General features: G+C 39.4%; 1 protein-coding gene across 1 annotated transcript; it reads right to left on the bottom strand.

Annotated features, from left to right (window-relative positions):
- Positions 1–1,091: 1,091 nt before the first annotated feature.
- On the bottom strand, positions 1,092–10,651 carry LOC308705873 (C-type mannose receptor 2-like; the record flags this gene model as incomplete). The annotated part of the gene is made up of 4 exons (XM_081391157.1): positions 1,092–1,441; positions 1,606–1,947; positions 10,166–10,522; positions 10,615–10,651. The coding sequence occupies 4 exons, from the start codon at positions 10,649–10,651 to the stop codon at positions 1,092–1,094; spliced, it is 1,086 nt and encodes a 361-aa protein (XP_081247283.1).
- Between the last annotated feature and the right edge of the window lie 11,988 nt (positions 10,652–22,639).

Genomic DNA, 22,639 nt, shown 5'->3' with positions numbered 1-22,639 from the left:
AATGTTTATCGCCACGCTCACGCTGTTGTTGTTTTGTTCAAACATTATTGACCATGGGGCAAACTTTGGGACAAAAGGAGAACTAAAACGAGGATCAATATCGGCATGTCGTTTCGTCTCATATAGCCAACAAACTAACACATAGAATAACATTATAACTTTCAATACACTCAAATGCAAAATGCAGTTTAGTGTGATAGTGTAACATTAGACCAAGTGAAACAGCGCTGCGTTACCTCACAAGTTTAATTTGTCAAATAAACTGTCCTGTGTGAGTAGTGATTCAGCACTTGTGGGTAGTTCGGTAGAATGAAATATCCTCGTTCTTTAATATCCGCGGGACTCGTGTGCCGGTCTCTCATTAGCAATCGCGCCCTACGTCATACCACAGTCATGTTAAAAAACATGAATGTATTCACACATCCACAAACATTATTAGATCCATCAGCATGACGACAAGTTCCATGATTCCTCTTATCACTGCGTCATCAACCTACGCCTTTGTTACTGTTAGAGGTTAGCGACCCCTAGTGGCGAAAAAAAATACTTATTGTAGCTTTAAGAATAAACCATATTTCATTTTATTGAGACACATATAGATGCTCACAATCATATTTTAAACAAGTAATTAGTAAATATATGACTAGTGCAAAACACAGGAGTGAGGAGAAGAAAGAAGCCACACCACCAGAATAACAAGATCCCATGAAATCAACTGACATGGCTTGTGCTTTGCTTTTATTTTAAACAGCCAATATACTTTGAGCCACATCCTCGAATCATGATCTTCTACTTTCTATTTAACAGCAAGTATATTTGACTGAACAGTCTGTGTTGAAAATAATGAGCCGTTTTTTCTGAAGAGAATAAATGCGAATTTAAAATGTAAATGTTTCTAAAAGCCACAGATGAAAACTCATGTTGATGTCATGGGGTCTTTAAAACATATAGTGCACATTAGTATTTTAAATACCCAAAGAACATTACATTGATATTAAAAAGACTCATATGATACTTTTAAATTACATAAATATATTTTTTTTGTACTGATATAAGCACATTATCTGATGATAATGACATATCCTTCAGTCCTAAGATCTGCTGCAGATGAAGTTGAGTTTGTCGTGTTCAGGACGGCTGATCCAGCGCTGATCTCCTCCAGACTGAACTGCTCCAGATCTCACTCCAGACACACAGTTCTCCTCTCCTGGAGCCCAGTTATGAAAGCACACGGTCTCTCCGCTCACCCAGTACCAGATGCCCAAAATACAGGAGTGACGTAAACCCAACCACACCGCCTCAGTAGACGCACGTTTAACCACATTCATCACACGACGCTGCATCTCGACTGAATGAACCGAGACCAGATCCGTATAATTCTGTCTGCAGTATCTCAGAGCTTCAGGCCACGTCAGAGTCTCTTTGATCAGAATCAGTTTATCTGGACACAAAACAAACCACAAGCAAAAACTAGAGAGAGACTGATCAAAAACAACATGCAGAACAAACACTGTGGAGGAATCTGTCATGTCAGACATGTAGCGTGAACTTTAAGAGATCTGGAGGTGATGGATGGATTGTGTGTGTTTGTGAGGATCTGCTCACCTTCATGACACACAAAAGGAAATTGTTTGTTGCAAGAGTCGGCATGCCATTTACCCAGAGCGTTCGGTCCGATCACTGTACAGTTTTTATGTTTTCCTATAATATCAGGTTCATTAGTATTCCAGTCTCTGAATGAGGAGTTACTCTGATCTGACCACTGCCATGGGTCTCTGACTCTGAACAGACCGATCCAGACATCATTAGATATGTGATTATCATTGATGAACTTCTTAACCTGTTGACTCTCATTCTGGTTCCTCACACTGACCAGATCAATGTGATTCTGTCTGCAGAACCTCTGAGCGTCTCTCCAGTTCTTCTTCTGATTGACAAAGACGAGTCCTGTGTTCGCTTTAAGAAAAAAAAAAAAAAAAAAAAATCTGTTTGTTCTTTTCTTTATTTTTATGTTTTTCAGTAACATTTCTGAACATTACTATGATTTTAAAGCACTTCCTCTCGGAACACTTGATTAAGAGCCTGAAGAGAGAAACAGAGGAAACAGAGGAAGATGTTACACTGCACATCTTATTATTTAACATAATTCATATTTGATATGAAATATATATATATATATATATAAACATTTAACATACATGTACTGTAGACTAGTAATTTATAAATTAATATAGTTACAGTGTATCTTGATGCTTGATTTTGTTTTGATGGACTATCATTACATGAGCTGGACTTTTTTTCAGAAAAATATTTTCTATACAGAAATTGACTCAACATTGAAAGTGTGACATTTATCCACAATCTGTTCTATATTCACTAACAATACATGAATTACATACAATAATTACATTATTATATTTTACAGTTACATTTACTCAAATTGTCATGCTGATAATATAATTTGTAAGGAAAAAATTGCAATTAATATGGAAGTATTTCCGAGGAAACTTAAAACACACACGCAAGCACACGCACGCACACACACACACACACATCAGGAGCAAGGACAGAAATGGAATGGACTTTATATATCAGGATAGGCAAAGCATAGAGTATGAAAACTGCACACCAAATTGCAGAGAAAAAAATATATAATTACATGAGTGAATCCGTTACATTGTTCCTCAGTCACTCCTGAAATTGCTGTGATTGACAGTGATAACCGTAGCGACGGACGGGACAAAACATTTGTCAAAATAAACCTGTGCATTTAGTGCTGTAGTGTAAATGCAGACTAATAGACCCACAGCAACATAGACCAGAAGAAGAAAACAAGTCTGTGTTGTCTGGGTAATTTTAGAAGCTTTTAAGATAATTTTTTTATCCATTTTTTTTTTCCCACATGTGTCCTTTAGCAATGTTTGAAAATCGGATTACATTTTTTTTTTTTAGTTATTAAGTATTTCATGCATTATTTACTAGCATTAATAATTTGTTATTAAAGCTATTTTATAATGAATCCAAAAGCAAAACATGAAAAGAAATGAAGCCTAGTGCAAGTTCTGCCAGGAAGACTCAATCGTTCTCGTCACTTATTACCTTCTTATCTATCCAATCATATCTTAATAGCCCAGTATAAAAGGGTGGTACTTGCTCATGTCTGAGTTCGCAGATGCTGTTGCTTCAACCTTTCCAGCTATTTCCAGCTTTTCACCCCGATCCGTCATTCGTTGACTATCTAATCACCGGTCTGTCCCAAGGGTTTAGGGTGGGCATCCTTTCACATCTTACTACCTCTTTTCTAGCAAAAAACCTGCAATCAGCCATGAACGAACCTGACGTTGTTTCAGCGCTGCTAGAGAAAGAAGTCAATAAAGGTTACGTCATCGGCCCTTTCGCTTCCCCTCCTTTTTCTCCTTTTAGGATCAACTCTATCGGCATTGCTACCCGTAAATACTCTGGCAAAAAACGTCTCATTTTCGACATGTCGTCTCCTCATTCCGAAAAAATAGCAAGCATTAATGAATGCATTCCGCTAGCACCCTTCTCTCTTCATTACGCTTCAGTTGACAACGCCATACAGTTAATTAAGTTAGCTGGCCAAGGCGCTTGGCTGGCTGAAGCAGATATAACTGACGCATTCAAAACCATGCCAATCCACCCTGCTGACTGGCCACTCTTCGGAGTCAAATGGGATTCAAAATTCTATTTTGCAGTAAGGCTCACCTTCGGGTGTAGGAGTAGCCCCCACATCTTCAATAGTCTCTCGGAAGCTTTGTGTTGGATCCTGCTGAATGTTTGCAAGCTTCCTTTCGTTTTGCATTTACTCAATGATTTTCTGTTAATCGATTTTCCTTATTCCCATTCTTCTACTCTCGACATATTAAAGCAGGTTTTTAGTGACGTCGGCGTTTCCCTCTCTGCAGAGAAAACTCTGGGCCCCTACATTAGACCAGGCATTCGAGTCCTACATTAGACCAGAATTAAAAACTATCCTCGAAGCTCAGCAAGCTCTCCAGTAACGGTTCAGGTAAATTCCTATTTAATCTCTGGTGGTGGTGTTCGGCTCTATATGCATTATATGGCTGTGGCCCATGTGACAGATCCAAAGGTGGCTGTGGCCCACGTGACCGTAACATATAATGGACAGTCGTCCATATGACAGAACTAAAAGATGGCCTGCGGCCGTGTTAAAAAAATGTTATATATATATAGTCCAAACATCCCCAGTGTGCACCATAGACAAAATGGCCCGATTGCGCAGACCTCCGTGATTTTATCATGAAAAGGCTGCTTACTTTAGTGCCATTTTCAAAAGGAGGCATAGTGATGATGTATGTAATAATACTGCTATGTTTTACTCATTTGAATACAGTGAGTCAATTAATTTACCTTGATTATCATTTTTGGAACAGATAAGGGGTTTGTGGTAGTTTTGTAATCTGGCTTAAAATCAAATTGACCTAGAATACTTGACAAAGAGAATATTTGCAAACAGTTTATCAGTATACATAAAGTTCACGTATTCTTCTTTTTAAGCTTTTTTTTTATTATTTTTTTTTTATAATACACATTTTATAACAACATTTGCACATTTGTCTACAAAACCTCTGGATTTATATATTTTTCTACACTTAAGATATGTAAATGAAAAACTAGCCTACCTGATCTGTATCTCATGCTTTCAAAGCTAGCTTGATATTGCTAGCCTCTCTGAAATTACCTACCCCACCTTTAGTTTATAAGTTAATACTGTGTGTGTGTAACGACTGAGACAAATCAGACACAAGTATTTGTTACAGTTTAACAAATAATATTTAAAACTCACTCTGGGAACTGTGGTCCCATCCCCCCAACAAGGGCAAGAAGGTCTTAGTTACCAAGTTGGTTTTATCACGTGGTCGAGCCAGAGACAATGGGGAAGACAGAAACAGACTTTAAGGCTATGTTTACACGGAAACGATCTGAAGAGAAAACGCAAAAGTGGCGTTGCGTTATCACTTTTTATTCTAGACGAGCGTTATGGGCGGGAAATCTGCGTGCAATGTGAAGTACTGCCACACAACAACACCAAGTCCGCGCGCCTGCATACAACCTTCACTGTCTAGCAGACTTTTGCGTTTTTACCACAGACAGTAAAATAAATGGACACAGCGACCCCATTGGATTCAATGGAGAAAAGTGAAGTCAATTAGAAGCTCTTCTTCCTGATGGCTGAGCGACTGCGCAGACTCAAACTGAGCTTGACCACGTAGATGTGACGTGAGCAACCCGTCTGTCTTCTAGTAGCTGTGCCGAGAGAAATCTGAATCATTCCCTTCCGAAACTCGCAGAGACGGAGAGCGTGAGTAGGAGCTGTCCATGAGCTTGGAGCAGGAGCAACTTTTGCTAAGTTTTCTGATTAATTATTTTGTCATTTTGCCTCCACGTCCCCCCGATTGCCCGCGAGCTTCTCCTCCTGTCCATACGGTCATTCTCTACTGTGCGACAGAGAGTCGCGTGGTTATGGCGCAATCGTTAGCCTATTTTTACAAAAACTGCTTCTACAGGGCCATAACGTAAGATACAAGGTAATGGAGCCTTTTATGCATCTTCGTGTTTCTTTAGAAATAAATAATGGACAAATGGAGTCTTTAAACGCCTCAGATGTAAAGTTATTCGCTGTCAAAGTGACACCAAAATGAATGGGAGTCAATGAAATGCTAACAGCAGGTGATGGTCCGCTAATCAATGGCGGCTCCCGGGGAAGCTTCAGTTTTTTTCCGAATGATTGCCCCCCTGGTTTTTACCCTTTAGACGGGAACGCGACGGTGGAGCGTTTTTAAGATTTCCACTCTGGAGGGTGGTTTCACTTGTTTGCGTTTTTAAGCCCCAAAAACGCCGTCGCCGTCTAAACGAAAAGCACATCTGATAAAATATTTGTACCTTTTCACCCACGATTATTATTATTTTTTTGATACTGTGTATTTTATGATAGAACCAACGGTCAATGTAACCTCACCTATACCATGTTTGGTCTCTATAAATTGGTACTTTGAAGATTGAAATGATTGTGTACATGCCGATAGCTGCGCAACATATTAGTATTACAAGAATCTTTCTTAGTTTCTTCATCAGTAACCAATCCAGCTGCCATTGCAAATGGTTGCTGATGAAAAACTTTAAGTACGCTTAAAACAAAGATTCATAAATCAACCACAGAGGAATCTTCCCGTTTGGAAATTCCACCCTTCTCATTGGTCAAGCAAACCCGGAGAGGTGGGGCCTTTCTCAGGCTTTATTAGAGACAAATCCACAGTGACCCTCTCTCTCTCTTCTTTTCTGGCCTCTACTGCTGCTTCTTCGGGTTGATGTCTGTGGGGACCCCCCACCCCAGGCTGTGACCACCGCCTGCTATCCTTTCACTCTCCCAAAGGAGTCAGACTGTATTTTCTTCAATCCAACTCAGAAGAAAACTGCAACCTTACCATCACTGAATGGGCAACGATCAACTCTTGGCTTCTCGGTACGTTCAGGGTGGCGTGCTGTCCAGCGTGGCCTCAGCAGGCCCCCGGGCTGCAGGCCTCGACTCACCACAGCCATGTGCTCATCCAGGAGAGAGAGGACTCTCTCAACCACAACAGCATCAAGGACAACCTCAGGAGTTCAATGTCTTCATTCAATGCAGCTTGTCCTCTCCGGCCCAGAGCCGGCAGGCCACGATCTGCACTCCAGCCATGAGAACAGAGTTGAACTAACCATGCAACTTCAACAACTTCAATGTTCAACCACTTCAAGAATTGTGTCCACTGCACAGACTATGCAAGTATCAATTTAATGAGGTGCTCTGAAAATGATGCTGATGGTTCTTTTCATAGTTAAATAGATCTTTTCCATAGTTCCATTTCCTGCTTCCGGTTCCATAACACTCACCATTTTACCTATGCATGTATATATGTATGAATGTATGTAAGTTTGTTTAGTTTAGGTATGTTTGTGATTTAGTTAATAAAACTTGTGCACAATATGTATTTGGTTCTGATTCTCTGCTTGCAGCAAAGTCTAGTTTAGATCTTGATCTTGTTACATGCTTTAAGCGCTGTACATGCTAAGAAATAATTATTTTTCGGTGACCATGAAAGATACGCTTTTCTTAGAATAACTGAATAATCAAGAGTTCAGAGTTAAGAATTAAGAGTTTGTTGGACGAACTGATTAAATGATTGTAATATTAACTTAGCTACATCAAGTTAATCCAATTAATTGACCCAAATATTAATAATTAATCATAACAAGTTATGAGTTATTATTAATATTTCCCCTTTGAGCTAACTCGTTACATGTGTTAGTAGAAGACGTTCTGGAGCCGTTATATATATATGGTGCATCTATAAATGAATGGTTGTAATTGTAAATAGCTGCACTCACTGTTGCAGATGAAATGACGAGTATCACTACATGACAAATCATGAAATTGTCCATTTCTCATCATAGCTGTCACAGTGTCTGGTTTATGTTCCTTGGGTCACCACTAGATGTCCTCCTTCCCCACGGTGTCCATCACACTCTTGAACTACATCCCCCATGATCCTTGTCTTTTCATTGCACTCAGCTGCCCCTTATCACTGATCATTGCACTCAGCCTGTTCCCCATTAGCATTGTTATTTCCCTGTGTATATATACCCTGTCTGTTTTAGTATGTGTCATGGAGTCCTTGTTTGTATCACACCACTTCCAAGTTCTGTTCTTGTCGTTGTCTTGTACCTGTTTTTGTTAGATTGCTCTATTGGATATTGACCTCTGTCTGGACTGGATACGATTTTGGATTTGCCCAATAAAATATACTACTGCATATTGGATCTCTCTGTTTCCCTGTGTGGATTGTGACAGAAGGACTCTGTCACATCTTGATCCAGCGGTATGTATTCAAACCTCTCTTCCCCAGCCACTGAACAGGAGAGGAGAAGATTATTTGAGGGAACCCGACTGGTGATTTTTCGTGGGACCCGGGGAGGTCGCAGAGGAGTGGATGGGCAAGAGGGAGTTCAACACCACTCTGCACCATGGCCCCCCTTCGACTCTGGGTTGATGTTCACGTCACGTCTGCCGAGCCTGTGTCTTTGGACAAGATGGCCGCCGCCGAGCCTGTTCACGTCACGCCTGCCGAGCCTGTGTCTTTGGACAAGATGGCCGCCACAGAGACTGTTCACGTCACGTCTGCCGAGCCTGTGTCTTCAGACAAGATGGCCGACGTCGAGCCTGTGTCTGAACTTGAGCCGGTAGTGTCTGTTCCTGAGCCGGAGCCGGTGGTGTCTGTTCCTGAGCCGGAGCCGGTGGTGTCTGTTCCTGAGCCGGAGCCGGTGGTGTCGGTTCCTGAGCCGGTGGTTCCTGAGCCGGAGCCGGTGGTGTCTGTTCCTGAGCCGGAGCCGGTGGTGCCAGTTCCAGTGCCTGAGCCGGTGGTGCCAGTTCCAGTGCCTGAGCCGGTGGTGCCAGTTCCAGTGCCTGAGCCGGTGGTGCCAGTTCCTGTTCCTGAGTTGGTGGTGCCAGTTCCAGTTCCAGTGCCTGAGCCGGTGGCCAGTAGCTCAGTAAATTATCAAGTACTCTCAGTTTTTTTTTAGTTACTGGAACTCGTGTAACTGAACTATTCTAACTAAGCTTTTACCAGTACAGCATACTATTCCTTTTTCACTTTATATTTTTTTTATATTTTTTATTTTTTTTTTTTTTTTTTTTTAAGGCAATTGGTTTGCATGCTTTTAACTCTCTGATTATCTTCATTTGGGCCGACACTAGTTATCTTCAGACAATAACATTTAATTTTGTAACAGAATAATAGTTTTTTTTTTTTTTTTTTTTTACAAATGTAATTTTACTTGTTTATTAATATTTCTACTCAACATTTGTGCAGTTTTTGGAGGATTTATGATATATTTAAAATTTATATAAATAAATATTTATTTAAATAGGCTTTTTACAAAAAACAGCATTTTATGTAAAATTCACTTTATAAAAGACCCATATTTCTAACTTTCATGGGGATAACATGGATAATTTTACATGGATTAGTGTAAATATTTTGCCAATATTTTGTAAAATGTGGTTTTAAAAGTAAAAAATTATCATTTTAGCCACTAGATGGCTATAGAGCTCCACTATATGCTATTTGACTAACTGAAAGATATCTTTGCACAAGTTTTTCCAGTTGGATTCATATCTAAATATTGTGAAATCACAATTCTAACAATAAAAATGACTTTTTTGTCAAAGTTTAGCATTTTTTTGTACTGATTATTATTATTATTTTTTTCAATAATGTTACATTATGATTAGAATCAAACCTGAAAAAGATAAGTTGAATTTTTAGAGTTTATCATTTATTTCAATCTTCTTTTTTTCATATTGTACAAATGTAATCTACACTTCAGTTACTAACTGTAACAGAACAGATATGTACAGTTAGATTATATATTGAGTACAAATACATGACATGAACATCAAAATGCAATGAACTTATGAGCATAACAAATGAGCAAATAAAGCAGTAACTTTTGTCTCTTTCTCTCTCCATCTCTCTCTCTCTCTCTCTCTCTCTCTCTCTGTGTGTCTGTGTGTGTGTGTGAGAGTGTTCACATTGTCGATGTGTCAGAGTCACCAAATTTATTTTTGTGGTGGTTCTGCATTTTGGACTATTTTATGTGACAAATTATTAGAGACAAGTTTTTAAAGTCTCACAAATGTATTCCTCTGTGTGTGTGTGTGTGTGTGTGTGCGAGCATGATAATTTCACATTGTGGATGTTTTTTGCATTGTTGGAAGTGTGCCACTTTATTTCTGTCTATGTGTTCTGCGTTGTTTCTGATTTTGATGATGAATTTTGTATATTTACATTGCAGGGTCTCCAGGGACCCCGAAGACAACTAGTGTCACTATTTTTTTCACGCTAACATAATAACAGATATTATTTCAATATTTTTTTTTTTTTTTTTGTAGATCTAGAAAGTGTTGAGAGCCGTAGAAAGTTTCATACCATTTGGACAAAAATTTACAAGAATATTTTTTGAGCAAAAGTCATTTGCGGGTTAAAAGGACCCAGAAGAAAGTCTAACTAATTAGATTTTCCAGTACAGTTTATGGTGTACCTTTTATAAATAAATGTTTATTGTGATTGTATGGAGCTGCACTTACTGTTGTTAGATGAATTGCAGATGAAAGTCCGGCTGTTACTACATGACACATCATGCCATTGTCCATTTCTCATCATAGCACACTCATCTCTGCCATCAGGTTGTCCAGGTCCCCAGTTCAGATAGAGCGCAGGTTCACCTGAAGACCACTGCCATTTATCAACATCCTTCCTCTTCAGCCCAATCCAGACACGTCCACCATTCACACTCTTGTTCAGCTCGTTCATGTCGTTCATGTTGTCAACGGTGGCCAGATCTGTGTAATTCTCTCTGCAGAATCTCTGAGCTTCAGTCCAGTTTTTCCTCACGTTTATAAAGTGATACTGACGCTGAACACATTCAGATACGGAGCAGAGAGCTGTGAAAGAGAGCGTTTGATTTAATGCTTTTCATAACAGGGTCAAACCTGATGAAACTATAAACCATAAATAATACAACAAACACACTCACCAATGAGAAGAAGAATCAAATATAGAGTTTGGTCCATTTCTGAGGAAGAAACACATTGAAAAACTTGAAAACTGGATTCATTTTGAAGTAAAATATTTCATTTAGTATCTCAACAGCAGCATGAATTCACTGTACATAATCATCCAGACAATATTAACATCTGAAAGTGTAATTGTGTTTGAAGAATGAACATGTTCTTACTTTAGAGGTAGTGTGTTTCTGTCCTGAGTCTGATGTTTCTGTCTGCAGATTTACACTACGCTATTATTATATCTGCTCTCATCCCTCATTCAGCTCATCACGTCATTTGTGTATTTCTCTAAAACAAATTTTCATATTTTACTTCCTCTATATGTGTATTTGTCCTCCTTATTTGTGTTTGTCTTCCTCTGTTTCTCTATATTTGCATATTGTCTTTGTCAGTGTTAGTCTATATTAATATGAACCTTAATCAAAAAATGAAATGAACATTTACAATTTACATTTGAACATTCACAACTAAACAGCAGCTTTAATGATATTGCTGGACTGCATAACTCGTGTTTCATCCCTGTTCATCTTGACATAAATGGTCGTTCCATTCTTGCCATCTTTGCACTTCACCATTTGTCTAAGTGTGTAGCGGTGTGTTATCTATGACCCACTGCTGTGAATGCGCATGCAGACTGAGAAGAAGCAAAGTGTGTCACTGGCGGACGGAAAGAATGAGGAAAGCCCAAAAATGGTCATGGCAAGTGGATTCACAAAAATAAATGTTCACACCTGCTACACTTGCATGACATTTTTTTCTTGTATTTGGCCCGAGTGTTCAAGTGGGCATGAAGACCGCAAGTGTGTGTAGAACTTCTGATAATCCGATGGGACACACTTACAGTGTTGTAAAAATGCAAGTGTTTACAGAGCTTTATTTTGATTCTCAAAGCTTTGCATTTTTAAATAAACCTCTATAGTGTCTGTACAGCAGTGCTTATGTAACACGATTTACTAGTAATGATGGTGCTTTTAATTAAAGCTGCAGTCCGCAGTTTTTCCTCTATGTCGCCATCTCTGTTCAAAATCTGCAATTGCAGTTATTCACGGAATTATCAACTTTACGCGTGTTGTGCCTCGGCACGGCACAGAGCGGATGAATCCAGTGTTTTGAGGAGAACGTGCGGCTGTCAGTCACTGCGCTGGTGGTGTGGAGACTGTCATTCAGAATCACAGATTCTACTTTTTGGAAAATGTTTTCACTGGAAAATGTCGTCTAAACAAGTAACATCCACTTTTGTTCTGACCAACTAAGGGGAAAAAAGCATTGCAGTAAATCACGCTGATTAAATCTAACGATCGCTTATCATATCACGTCAAACCGTGCAAATTATACTTTGTTCTCAAATTGTTAATGTTAACAACATCAGCATTACGTGACTACATTTAATGCCCTTCCGATATGTATCCTTGTTTTCGCATGGGCCAGTTGCAGTCCCTTTTTTTCTCCCAAGTCCAAAGTCTTTCGCGTTTTACAACGGGTGAATCTCCAGTTGTCACTGGTGATTGTCGTTTGAATCTTTCTGGATCAGCCATCAAATTGACCCTTCGCTAAGCCCCGCCCTCCTTAGTTACTGTTGCTACGCCTGTCAAGCTTTTGCGCCTGGCACGTCTATTACAGTATGTATGCACTGGTTTCAGACATTCCTAAGGAGATAATTAGTCATTTTTGGCAAACAGGTGAAAATATGAGAGTGCAATACTGCAGTATGCATTCGAGGGCTATATCCACGACATAATATGCAAACGATTAGAGAATAATTTCATCAAAATTGAAGTTAAAGCATAACGTTAGGTCCCAGCGCAAGCAGCAACCGCCTCATATGCTGACCATTCAAATGGGAAACACACAAATTTGAGGAACAGCTATATGCATGCCCAGCAGGGTAAGTGAAATTTGAAAATATTCTAATATTTATAAAACAAACAGCTTATCCATATGTATTGTGGAATAAACACAAGACATTAGCCTGACCACTTTGCAATGATAACATTCTCCCGCTTATATTTTTAGCACGCCAGGCTAACGTTACTGCTCACACGTCGGACTAACTTACTGTTATGAACTGATTAAGTTTGCATACCAACCTTTTCCTTGGAGATCTCCGGCAAGCCCCGTGATGTTCCCTCCTTTTACTAACTACAGTACCTTTTACTTTTACTAGAACTAACGGGAGAGTCGCGATCGGATTGGGGTAACGGTTTGGCCGTCGATTAACAAAATGTTGAAATATATTTTTAAGTAACGTTAAGTTATGTCAGTGAGCCTCCGTCTTGCCTTTAATCACACTGCTTGATCCACGAGCTGGACAATAACTTTATTCTAGAGCTGCTATAAAGCCAAAACAGTTTACTTTTAATTTCCTATTATCAATGTAAAGCTGCTTTGGAACAATCTACATTGTTAAAAGCGCTATATAAATGAAGATGACGCCTGGCATTTCTCCCCTTGGGTTTTAGGTTTCGGGAAGGGAACAAAATCCACCACCCCGTCCAAACTTTTAGGATACCGGGTATCAGATTTGCACAATCCATACGCACAACGCTTCGGCATGTTTCCCTCGCTCGAAAGCTTGCCAGACCTCCCGCGCCTAGTTACGGTTGCTAAGCCACGATTGGCCTGTGGCGGTTTTCGGGCGTGGCTTAGCGAAGGGTCAATTGATAAGTTTAATTATATCAAGTGCTGTGAGAAAAGGCTATAAATCTCCACCTCCAGCATCCTCACATTCATAGCCTACTAGCCGAGACTCTTCTTTACTGCAGCTTTAAGTGATAAAAAGCATTTGCAAATGTTGTACAAATTACAAAATACACATACTCATGTTTGCACCAGTAAAATGTGCTCACTTATAGCCTGTTGCGTGCACATACTCTCTAGTGGCCAAGTGTGGGTATTTGGACAGACCCCATGTTTGAGTTTCTCTGTTTTGGGCCACTTTTATCTGTTGCTGTTTGAACTGAACAGAGAAGGGTTGAGTTCAGTAGTGAAGACTGGTGATACTGGTTACTGAGAGCCTTTAAAAACCCATGTTTGAGGCTCCAGTCAAAGAGAAAGAAACGTGTGAGATGAAGGAATGAGTTTGGGGCTTGATGGTTTGAAGCATTAAAAAATACATAATGAAGAGTAAAGGAAGACAATTGTTTTGTTTTTTTCCTGTGGAAAAAAGGTATAAACTGTTTTGCTCATATTTATAGGCTTCTTTTTTTTCCTCTTCTGAGAGCCGAGATCGCTGGTGTTGAGGAGGAGATCACGGCAGACATTCATTACAGAGACGAGATAAAGGCATGAAAGTGCTCATATCATGCTTTCATTCCCCTGAAGTCCATCTCTAATGTTAGTAAAGATTATTAGACTCATTATCCCACTGAAATTATATCATCATCTTCTGCTGTTTCAGAATAAACGTCTTTATTTCCTCCGTCTAAATACTTGATTGTGATTGGCTGGAATGTGTTCATTAAAACATTGTTACATTTTTAAGAATTAGTCTTATTTAGAAAATTCTTATTGTGTTTTGTGTCATACTCCTGCTGTTCTTAGTCTATAGAACATGAACACATTTGCATGTAAACACATCCTCATCACTCATTTGTTTAGGTCCACATTTAGACGTTCAATATTTGCATCTCTGACGTGAAACAGAAGCAGAAACAGTGTGTTATTGTTCTAGATATATTCCATTGTCTCGTTCTTTCTAGAGATGTTCCGATACCCTTTTTTCCTCCCCGATACCGATACCTGGACTCAGGGTATCGGCCGATACCGAGTACTAATCCGATACCTGGGTGTGTATACAGCTGCAATTCATACTAGCCCTGTATGAATTGATAGAATTATTTTATAAAAGGTATTTTAGTTTTACAATATAACTGTATAAAAAAGTGCAACAAATAAATCTAGGAATCTAAAAAATGATATATGAATAATAGGGGTGTAACGGTCCACAAAATTCACGGTTCGGTTCGATACCATACACTGGTGTCACGGTTCGGTACGTTTTCAATACAGCAAAAAGAAAGAAATGCCAGAGAAATTTCCTTGATTTACATTTTTTTTTTTTTTATTAACATCATAAAGTATGATCATTTTTTACTTTGAGCAATGATGGAGCTATAATTGACATATAAAACAAAAACAGCTCCTTATAAAAAAATGAAATGTAATATTGTAGTAGTTAAGTTATAAACAAAGGTTTATTTTATTTCAGATTAACATTTGAGGGCAGCAATTTTATTCATAATGTCAAAATAAAACCAACGTAACGTTACTTGAAAGCACAATGTTCCTGATTTCCACGTCAGCGCTGTTTGATCCGTTAATAACGGAGAATGTGAATGCTTCTCACTAACGTAGATCTCGCAGCGATGTTATTACTTCAGTGGCGAATTCAAATGCTTTCTTCACTGGATCTCTTAGCGCTGTGTAGCAACAGTGTAACAGTTAGCTTGATCAAGATCGGCTCGCGCTGCATTGTTCCAAACTGTTTAATGGTCCGTGAAGCACAAAATAACAAGTAGCGAAGTTTTGTTCCGTTTTCATTACGTTTGCCATTTGATGTTGGGCGCCAGCGTCTCTTACATTATGCGTTTGCCGCGCGCCTGCATTTGAACATTTGCATTTTCATTTCTTCTTCGCTGCTCTAAACAGTGGTGGCAACAGCACAACTTCCTGTGTTGCCACAAGCAACCACTGTTTAGAGCAGCGAAGAAGAATTGATCTCCGATTTGCAGCGTAAAGCAAAGCTAGCGTGCATAACTAGGTATTGTTTAATAAAATGGTATCGGATCGGTACATGGGTAGATGTACTCGCCGATACCGATGCCAGAATTTGTATTGGTATCGGCGGCATTTCCGATACTAGTATCGGAATCGGAACAACTCTATTCGCCAGGGAACTCCCCTGACGACACGTCTCCTTCCCTGAACTCAGGGAACGAGGGTTACATACGTAACCGAGACGTTTTCTGCACAGAATTGAGGGTGGGTATATCTATATTGTTTAAAAATTCAAAAAATTCAGAGTTAGATTCAGGGCTTTCAGAAGTATACAAATTTGAGAAGTAGTTTTTAAAAGTGTTATTAATTTCAATTGGATTAACTATTAAATCATTATTACTGTTCGAAATTTGAGGTATAAGTTGAGAGGCAGCTTTAGATTTTAACTGGTGGGCTAGAAGTCGACCTGCCTTTTCTCCATGTTCATAAATATAACCTTTAGAACGTGATAAATACCATTCAGTTTTATTTGTTGATAACAGATTGTATTGAACTTGAAGGTTCAACCTCTCTTTATAAAGTTCAGGTGACGGAGATGTAGAGTTGAGGTAATCTACCCTTCTTATAGAATCAATTAGATCGTCCAGTTTTTGTTTACGTTTTTTATTGAGAGTTGAGATATATGAAATTATTTCTCCCCTAATAACTACTTTAAGTGTCTCCCACAATGTAGATGCTGTAATAGATTCGGACCTGTTATGTAATAGGAAATTGTCTATAGCTGTTGATACAAATGTACAAAACACAGGATCTGATAACAAGGCCGTGTTTAGTCTCCACAAAGGCCGTTCGTTATACCTCAAATTGCAAATAAGGTCTAATTGCAAAGGAGCATGGTCTGATTCCACAATAGGTAGATATTCAATTTGTCCAACAGAAGGAAGGAGAGATTTATCAATAAAGAAGTAATCAATTCTTGAATAGGAGTGATGAACATGTGAAAAATAGGAATATTCTTTGCTGTGTGGAAACTAAAATCGCCAAGGATCAACCGCCCCTACTTGCTCTATAAATGTAGATAAGGCTTGGGCCATCTTAGAACGGGATAAAGATTTGGGATTAGAGCGGTCAAGGGACAGATCCATTACGCAGTTTATGTCACCACCAAAAATCATAAGATGGGAGTTTAGGTCTGGCAATAAAGAGACTTTATTAATAATTTATTAATAAAACTCACATCATCCCAGTTAGGTGCATATACATTAACTAATACGACAGGAACATTATATAATATCCCAGAGACTATAACATATCTTCCCTGAGGATCTACAATAGAAGCAGAGGCAGTAAATTGGATGCTTTTGTGTATCAAAATGGCAGTTCCCCTTGCCTTAGAGTTAAAGTTAGAGTGGAAAACTTGCCCCACCCATGGTTTCCTAATTCTGAGATGATCGACAATGCGTAAGTGGGTTTCCTGTAAATATATTATTTCAGATTTTAATTTTTTTAAGTATGCAAAAATTCTGCCTCTTTTGATTGGGCTATTTAGGCCTTTGACATTCCAGCTAACAAATCTAACTTTCGACCCCCCATGGGATTTAGTTAAATCGGCCATATCAGACATGAACAAATATATATTTCCATTTATTCCGATTAGAAGTTAAGGTGAGGTCATCTTTAATCTCAATAATCAAATTTCTTATTTGACTACAATAATCTTTATCCTTTGAACGTTCCTCATTAAACTTCCAGTAATCTTTTCTAAAGGTATGTTTTATTGTTGGTGTCAAAATTAAAGAAATAAGGCAATAAGAAATGATCTGTCAATGGTGTGGCAGAAATGGAAACATTAGTGGCAAACTCAGAATGTTCCTCCTCAGTAATAAGCCAAAAGTCTATCCGTGACTTAGAGGATCTATTAGGTTTGACCCAGGAAAACAGAGTCTCATTAAGATGCTTTAACCTCCAGATGTCATTAAAGGGTTAGTTCACCCAAAAATGTAAATTCTGTCAGTAATTACTCACCCTCATGTTGTTCCAACCCTGTAAGACCTTCGTTCATCTTCAAATTAAGATATTTTTGATTAAATCTGAGAGCTGGATCACTCCTCCATAGGCTTCTAAGACATTATAACTTGCTGGCCCAGAAAATGCATTAAAGACATTGTTAATATAGTCCAAGTGACTACAGTGGCTCAATCTTAAGTTTATAAAGCGACGAGAATACTTTTTGTGCGCAAAAAAACAACAAAAATAACGACTTTATTCCACTATTCATTTCCTTCTCTCTGGGCCTTGAGTTGGTTCACGTAGTGTTTTAGCGTAGCGCGTCTGTGTAGACTTCTTTTTTTTTTACCACAAAAAAAAAAAAAGAGGTGCTGCTGACACTTAGAGAAAATGTTTTCACTGTTTAGTTGGAAGGTAAGTTTGTGATCAAGTATTGTCCCAAGGTATCTATATGATTCAACCCTTTCTATTGGCTGGTTGTTGACTAACAAAGTGGGAATGAAGGAAACATCCTTACGGAAGTCAACAACCAGGCCAAGACAGCTCTGCTTGCACCACTCTGCAAAAATGTCCATCTCAGTCTGTAACTCTTGTAGTGAATTAGTGGTGTCCATGATCACAGTGTTGTCAGAATATTTAATGTATATTATACCTGGGTTATTGCTCCTACAGTCATTAGTGTATAGTGTATACAGAACCGATGAGATTACAGAGCCTTGCGGAGCTCCGGTGGATACTATCCTAGACGAACTGAGGTGACCGTTGACTCGGACCCTCTGGTGTCTATCTGTCAGAAAAGACAGGATCCATAGAATAAGGTGCGGGTTCACGCCCATTTGGAGCAATTTTTGTCCCATCAGGTGAGGTTGCACTGTATTAAAAGCACTCGAGAAATCCACAAATACCAGTCTAATGAATGACCTGGGCTTTTCAAGATAGGAATAAGTGCCATGTAGCAGTGTTAATATGGCATCATCCACACCTCTGTGCCGTTTGTATGCAAACTGAAGGGGGTCAACGTACAAACTGACCTCCTCCTGAAGCTGGGAAGGAATAAGCCTTTCAAAGCCTTTCATTACCAGAGATGTTAATGCCACAGGCCGGTAATCATTGTTGCAAGTGGGATTGCTCTTTTTGGCTATTGGGCAGATGACTGAGGATTTCCAGGTTGATGGAATTGAATGTTCTGAGAGAGAGCGACTGAACAGATAACAGAAGACACCTGCCAGCTGGCTGCAACAGGCCTTTAGTAACCAACCACAGATCTGATCAGGTCCTGGTGCTTTGTTAGGTTTCCTCCTGCCGCAACTGCAGATTTGCTTGGGCAGACATCATAGGAGTGAGCTCAGCTATTAGCTCCTTCCTCTCTTGTGAATAATCAAACGGGTCAAACCTGGAGTAGAATTGGTTAAGGTCCTCTGCCATGTTGCCATGAGTCTCTTGTCCCGGATAATGCTGAGTTGTTAATGGGGAGGCCAGCCAGTGTTTTAGCGCCTCGCCAGGCATCCCTAGCTTTGCCTTCCCGAAAGAGTTTCTCAACTCTCTCCTTATATCTTTTCTTTGCTGATTTTTTTCTTTTTTTCAGTCTATTTTAGATGAGTTTGGACTCAATTCTGTTTCCTAAGTTGAATGCTATTTTCTTTTTTCATTAAGAGTGGTTTTCAGTGCTTTTGTAATCCAGGGTTTATTGTTAGAGAATACCTTTTGCGGGACAATCATATCCTCACAGAAGGTGATGTAACAATATTAGCTCAAAGGGGAAATATTAATAATAATCCAAGGTCAGTTAATTAGATTAACTTTGAGGTAAGCCAAATTAATATTACAATCAATTAATCAGTTCCAATGAACTCTTTGATTATTCATTTATTCCAGGAAAAATGTATCTTTCAGGGTCACTGAAAAATTATTATTTCTTATCGTGTACGGCAATTAGAGCATGTAACAGGATCAAAAAAGGGACTTTGTATGCAAACAGAGGATCAGAAATCAAATTCATAATTGTGCACAAGTTTTATTAACTAAATCACAAACATAACTAACACTAAACAAACATAAATACATTCATACATCCATACATACATGCATAGGTAAAGGGGTGAGTGATGTGGAACCGGAAACAGGAAATAGAACTATGGAATAAGATCTATTTCAGTATGAAAAGAACCATCAGCTTATTTCATAGCACCTCATTAAATACTTGCATGGTCAGTTGCAAATCGTGGACAATTCTTGAAGTGGTTGAAAACTGAGTCCGTTGGTGGGTCCGTGAGGGTCAAAAGTCATGGTGCAAGTTGCCATCTTGTGGTTCTGACGCTGTTGTGGGTCGGAGCTTGCATGGTGGCTTCGAGCACATGGCTGTGGTGAGTCGAAGCCTGCTGTCCTGGCCTGCTGAGTGCACGCTGGCTGGTGCGGCCTCCTGAAGTGCCAGGAAGGCCAGGAGTTGATCGTTGCCAATTCAATGATGGTAAAGTTGCAGTTTTTCTGGATTGAAGAAAAGGCAGTCTATCTCCCTCTGGGGAGCGTGAAAGCATGGCTGGCAGTGCTCTGGCCTGCTGGATCCAGGGCCATGGGCCCCAGTGGTGGGGGAGGGGCCCCCAACGCGAGGAGTACAGTGGAGGCCAGCAGCACAAACACAAGAAGAGGGCTGATCTAGTGGAAAGGCCTTTTTAAAGCTTGACACAGGACAGCCCTATGCAGGCTGGTTCACCCAATGAGAAGGGTAGAATTTCTGGCGGGAGTTTCCTCTGTCACCAGGATTTACAAGCCTTTGTCTTAAGCGTGCTCACTCGGGCTGGCATGCTGAATTGGTGTTTGATGACACAACTATGAAAGATTCTTGTAATACTAATAAGTTGCACAGCTATTGGCATATCATGTACACAATCATTTCGATCTTCAGAGTACCAATTTATCGAGACCAAACATGGTATAAGTGGGTTACATTGACCGTCAGTCCTGTAATAACTACATAGTGTCAAAGAGATCATAGTATCAACAGAATTATTAAAAGACAAAACACATAACAGTAAATCATTCTCAAAATGTTCTGGAATGCATGTTAATTTCATGTTAGTCAATTCATCAATAAATGAATGCAGGAGAGTCTGTTTAGCAGATTGTTTGTCTTTCCATGGTCTTTCTCTTGCATTTGGCCACATTCTTTAACACCCTTAAAACCTTATCTGATTGTAAAAACTCTCTGTGTTCCCTGTAACAAGACACCGCCCTGCCAGTGTGTTAGCCTCATTTGGGATGTTAGTTTTTGGTGAAGGTTTCACAGCGAGTTTGCTGGATTATTCATTAAATAAATGAATAATTTGTGTGTGTCAGATTGGTCCAGACGCTACAGTGATATAGTGGGTAACCACTTCAGTGGCTTCCTCAAGCCATGTAGAGACTCAACCGCATTATCATCCCACCTTTTCACCAGCTTCTTGGTCACTGTTGTGGCGATCTGCCGGGAGGTGTGTCTGCGTGCGGGTGCATGTGACAGCGGCCTTGCTTCTACATGCGCGTAACAGGGAGCGTGCAGCTCCGCAGCGCGCCTCAGCAGGTGAGCGAAATTAGACTAATTAGCAGTACACGCCAGAAACCTTCAGACAATAGAAGCGGCACGAGTTTGTTCAGGTTTGCAACGCAGCTAAGAACAGCAGAAGAAAGAAGAAATCGCTAAAGAATCACAGAATTAAAACTCATGGGGAAAGGAAAAGATCAAAAGGGCTACCGGTAAGCTCACATTTCTTTACTGGACTCTGAAGACTGTTTAAATGTGATGGCTGGCTACGTAGTAGTCTGTATGGGCAAGCGAAATGTATGGTCTGTTGATAGAGATGCATTGTGAATTGCACTATGCACGCGGCAACTCTCACCGATCGGTTACATCCATCCGCAGTCACTGTCCAACACACCTTACATCACAACTATAACGATAGTAGCACAGAGGAATAATATCGTTGGAATCACTTTCAGAACGATTTTTTTTTTTCAAGCTGATGAAAGATAAAAACATTGACAGCCTACACAAAACCTTTCTGTTTTCTTCTGTCATGTCAAACTAGCAAATAGCCTAACAATTAAGCTTGTGTAGTGTAGGAAATATAAGCTGACTATGCCATCTCCTTATTTAAGGCAGGAGGAGCCCTCCAGAGATCACAATACTTGATTCTAGGCAACAAATGTAGTTTTGTAAAAAAAAAAAAAAAAAAAAAATCTAAATTTTATTGCTACAACACAGACCATCAAATGTTAAACTGTGTCCATAATAAAATCCACATAAGTAGGAAATAGCTCTCCTCAAGACTGCAGGAGGGTCAGGAAAACAGAAGAAAACCCACAGCATACACCACAAATAAGACGTAACCTTTAAATAGGGTGACCAGACATCCTGAAAAATTCAGGACAGTCCCGAAATCTAAGCTGTTGTCCCAAATCCTGAATCCGGCCCTAATTGTCTCGAAAATTATACTAAAGCAAAATCTTGAGTAGTTATTGTCTGATAAAACATTAAAAACTGTCCGTGGAGGTCGAATCGTCCGGCAGCCCCCGCCGGCTGCTCATTGGCTGCAGCATCTTTTTTGTCTCTTTTTTGAAGTTCTACAAAGATACCGTAGGTACGAATTTAGATATGCATTGATAAGCGAGCGCGAGTTGGAGCAGCCGCGAGGACAGTGAATGTGCAGCCAGTTGTAAAGAGTGATTGATTGGTCGCGGCACTGTGTGCAAAAAAATACTTGGACTAATGTCTGATGTCGGGTTACACAAAGCAAATCATCTACACAATTATTTAGTTAATGACCGACAATTTAGTTGTAATAATCATTTTGGCATAAGGCTTATTAGCGTTAGGCTATAGCCTGAAAGGTCTGATTTACACACTGTTACAACAGTCATTGTTTTTGTTTTTTGCACAATGACATTTGAGTTCATGATTTTAATGTTGTTGTTTTTTTTGACACACTAAAGACTAATGAAATACTGTTGATTTTCAAATAAAAATATGTTTGGTTCAGGTTTGAAAATCATTCAAACTACAGAGAGTTCAGGTGTGGAGACAAGGAGGATTCTGGGAAGTGTAGTGAACAGGACTCAGTTGATTTGAATAAATATGCAGCCCAAATAAAGAGTGCAGCCCAAAGTGCTGTACAATACAATAAAAAAAATCATAAAACCAAACAAAACACAGTAAACAATAACTACATAAAAGACCAAAATGTAGTTCTCTCCTGGGTCAGACTCAAAAGCCAAGATAAAAAAGTACTTCTTCAAAGC

The sequence above is a fragment of the Scardinius erythrophthalmus genome, assembly GCF_964197995.2.
Source record: "Scardinius erythrophthalmus genome assembly, chromosome: 2".
Classification (NCBI taxonomy): domain Eukaryota; kingdom Metazoa; phylum Chordata; class Actinopteri; order Cypriniformes; family Leuciscidae; genus Scardinius; species Scardinius erythrophthalmus.
Note: the sequence above shows the minus strand (reverse complement) of the source record. Positions and strands in the feature narration are given on the sequence as shown.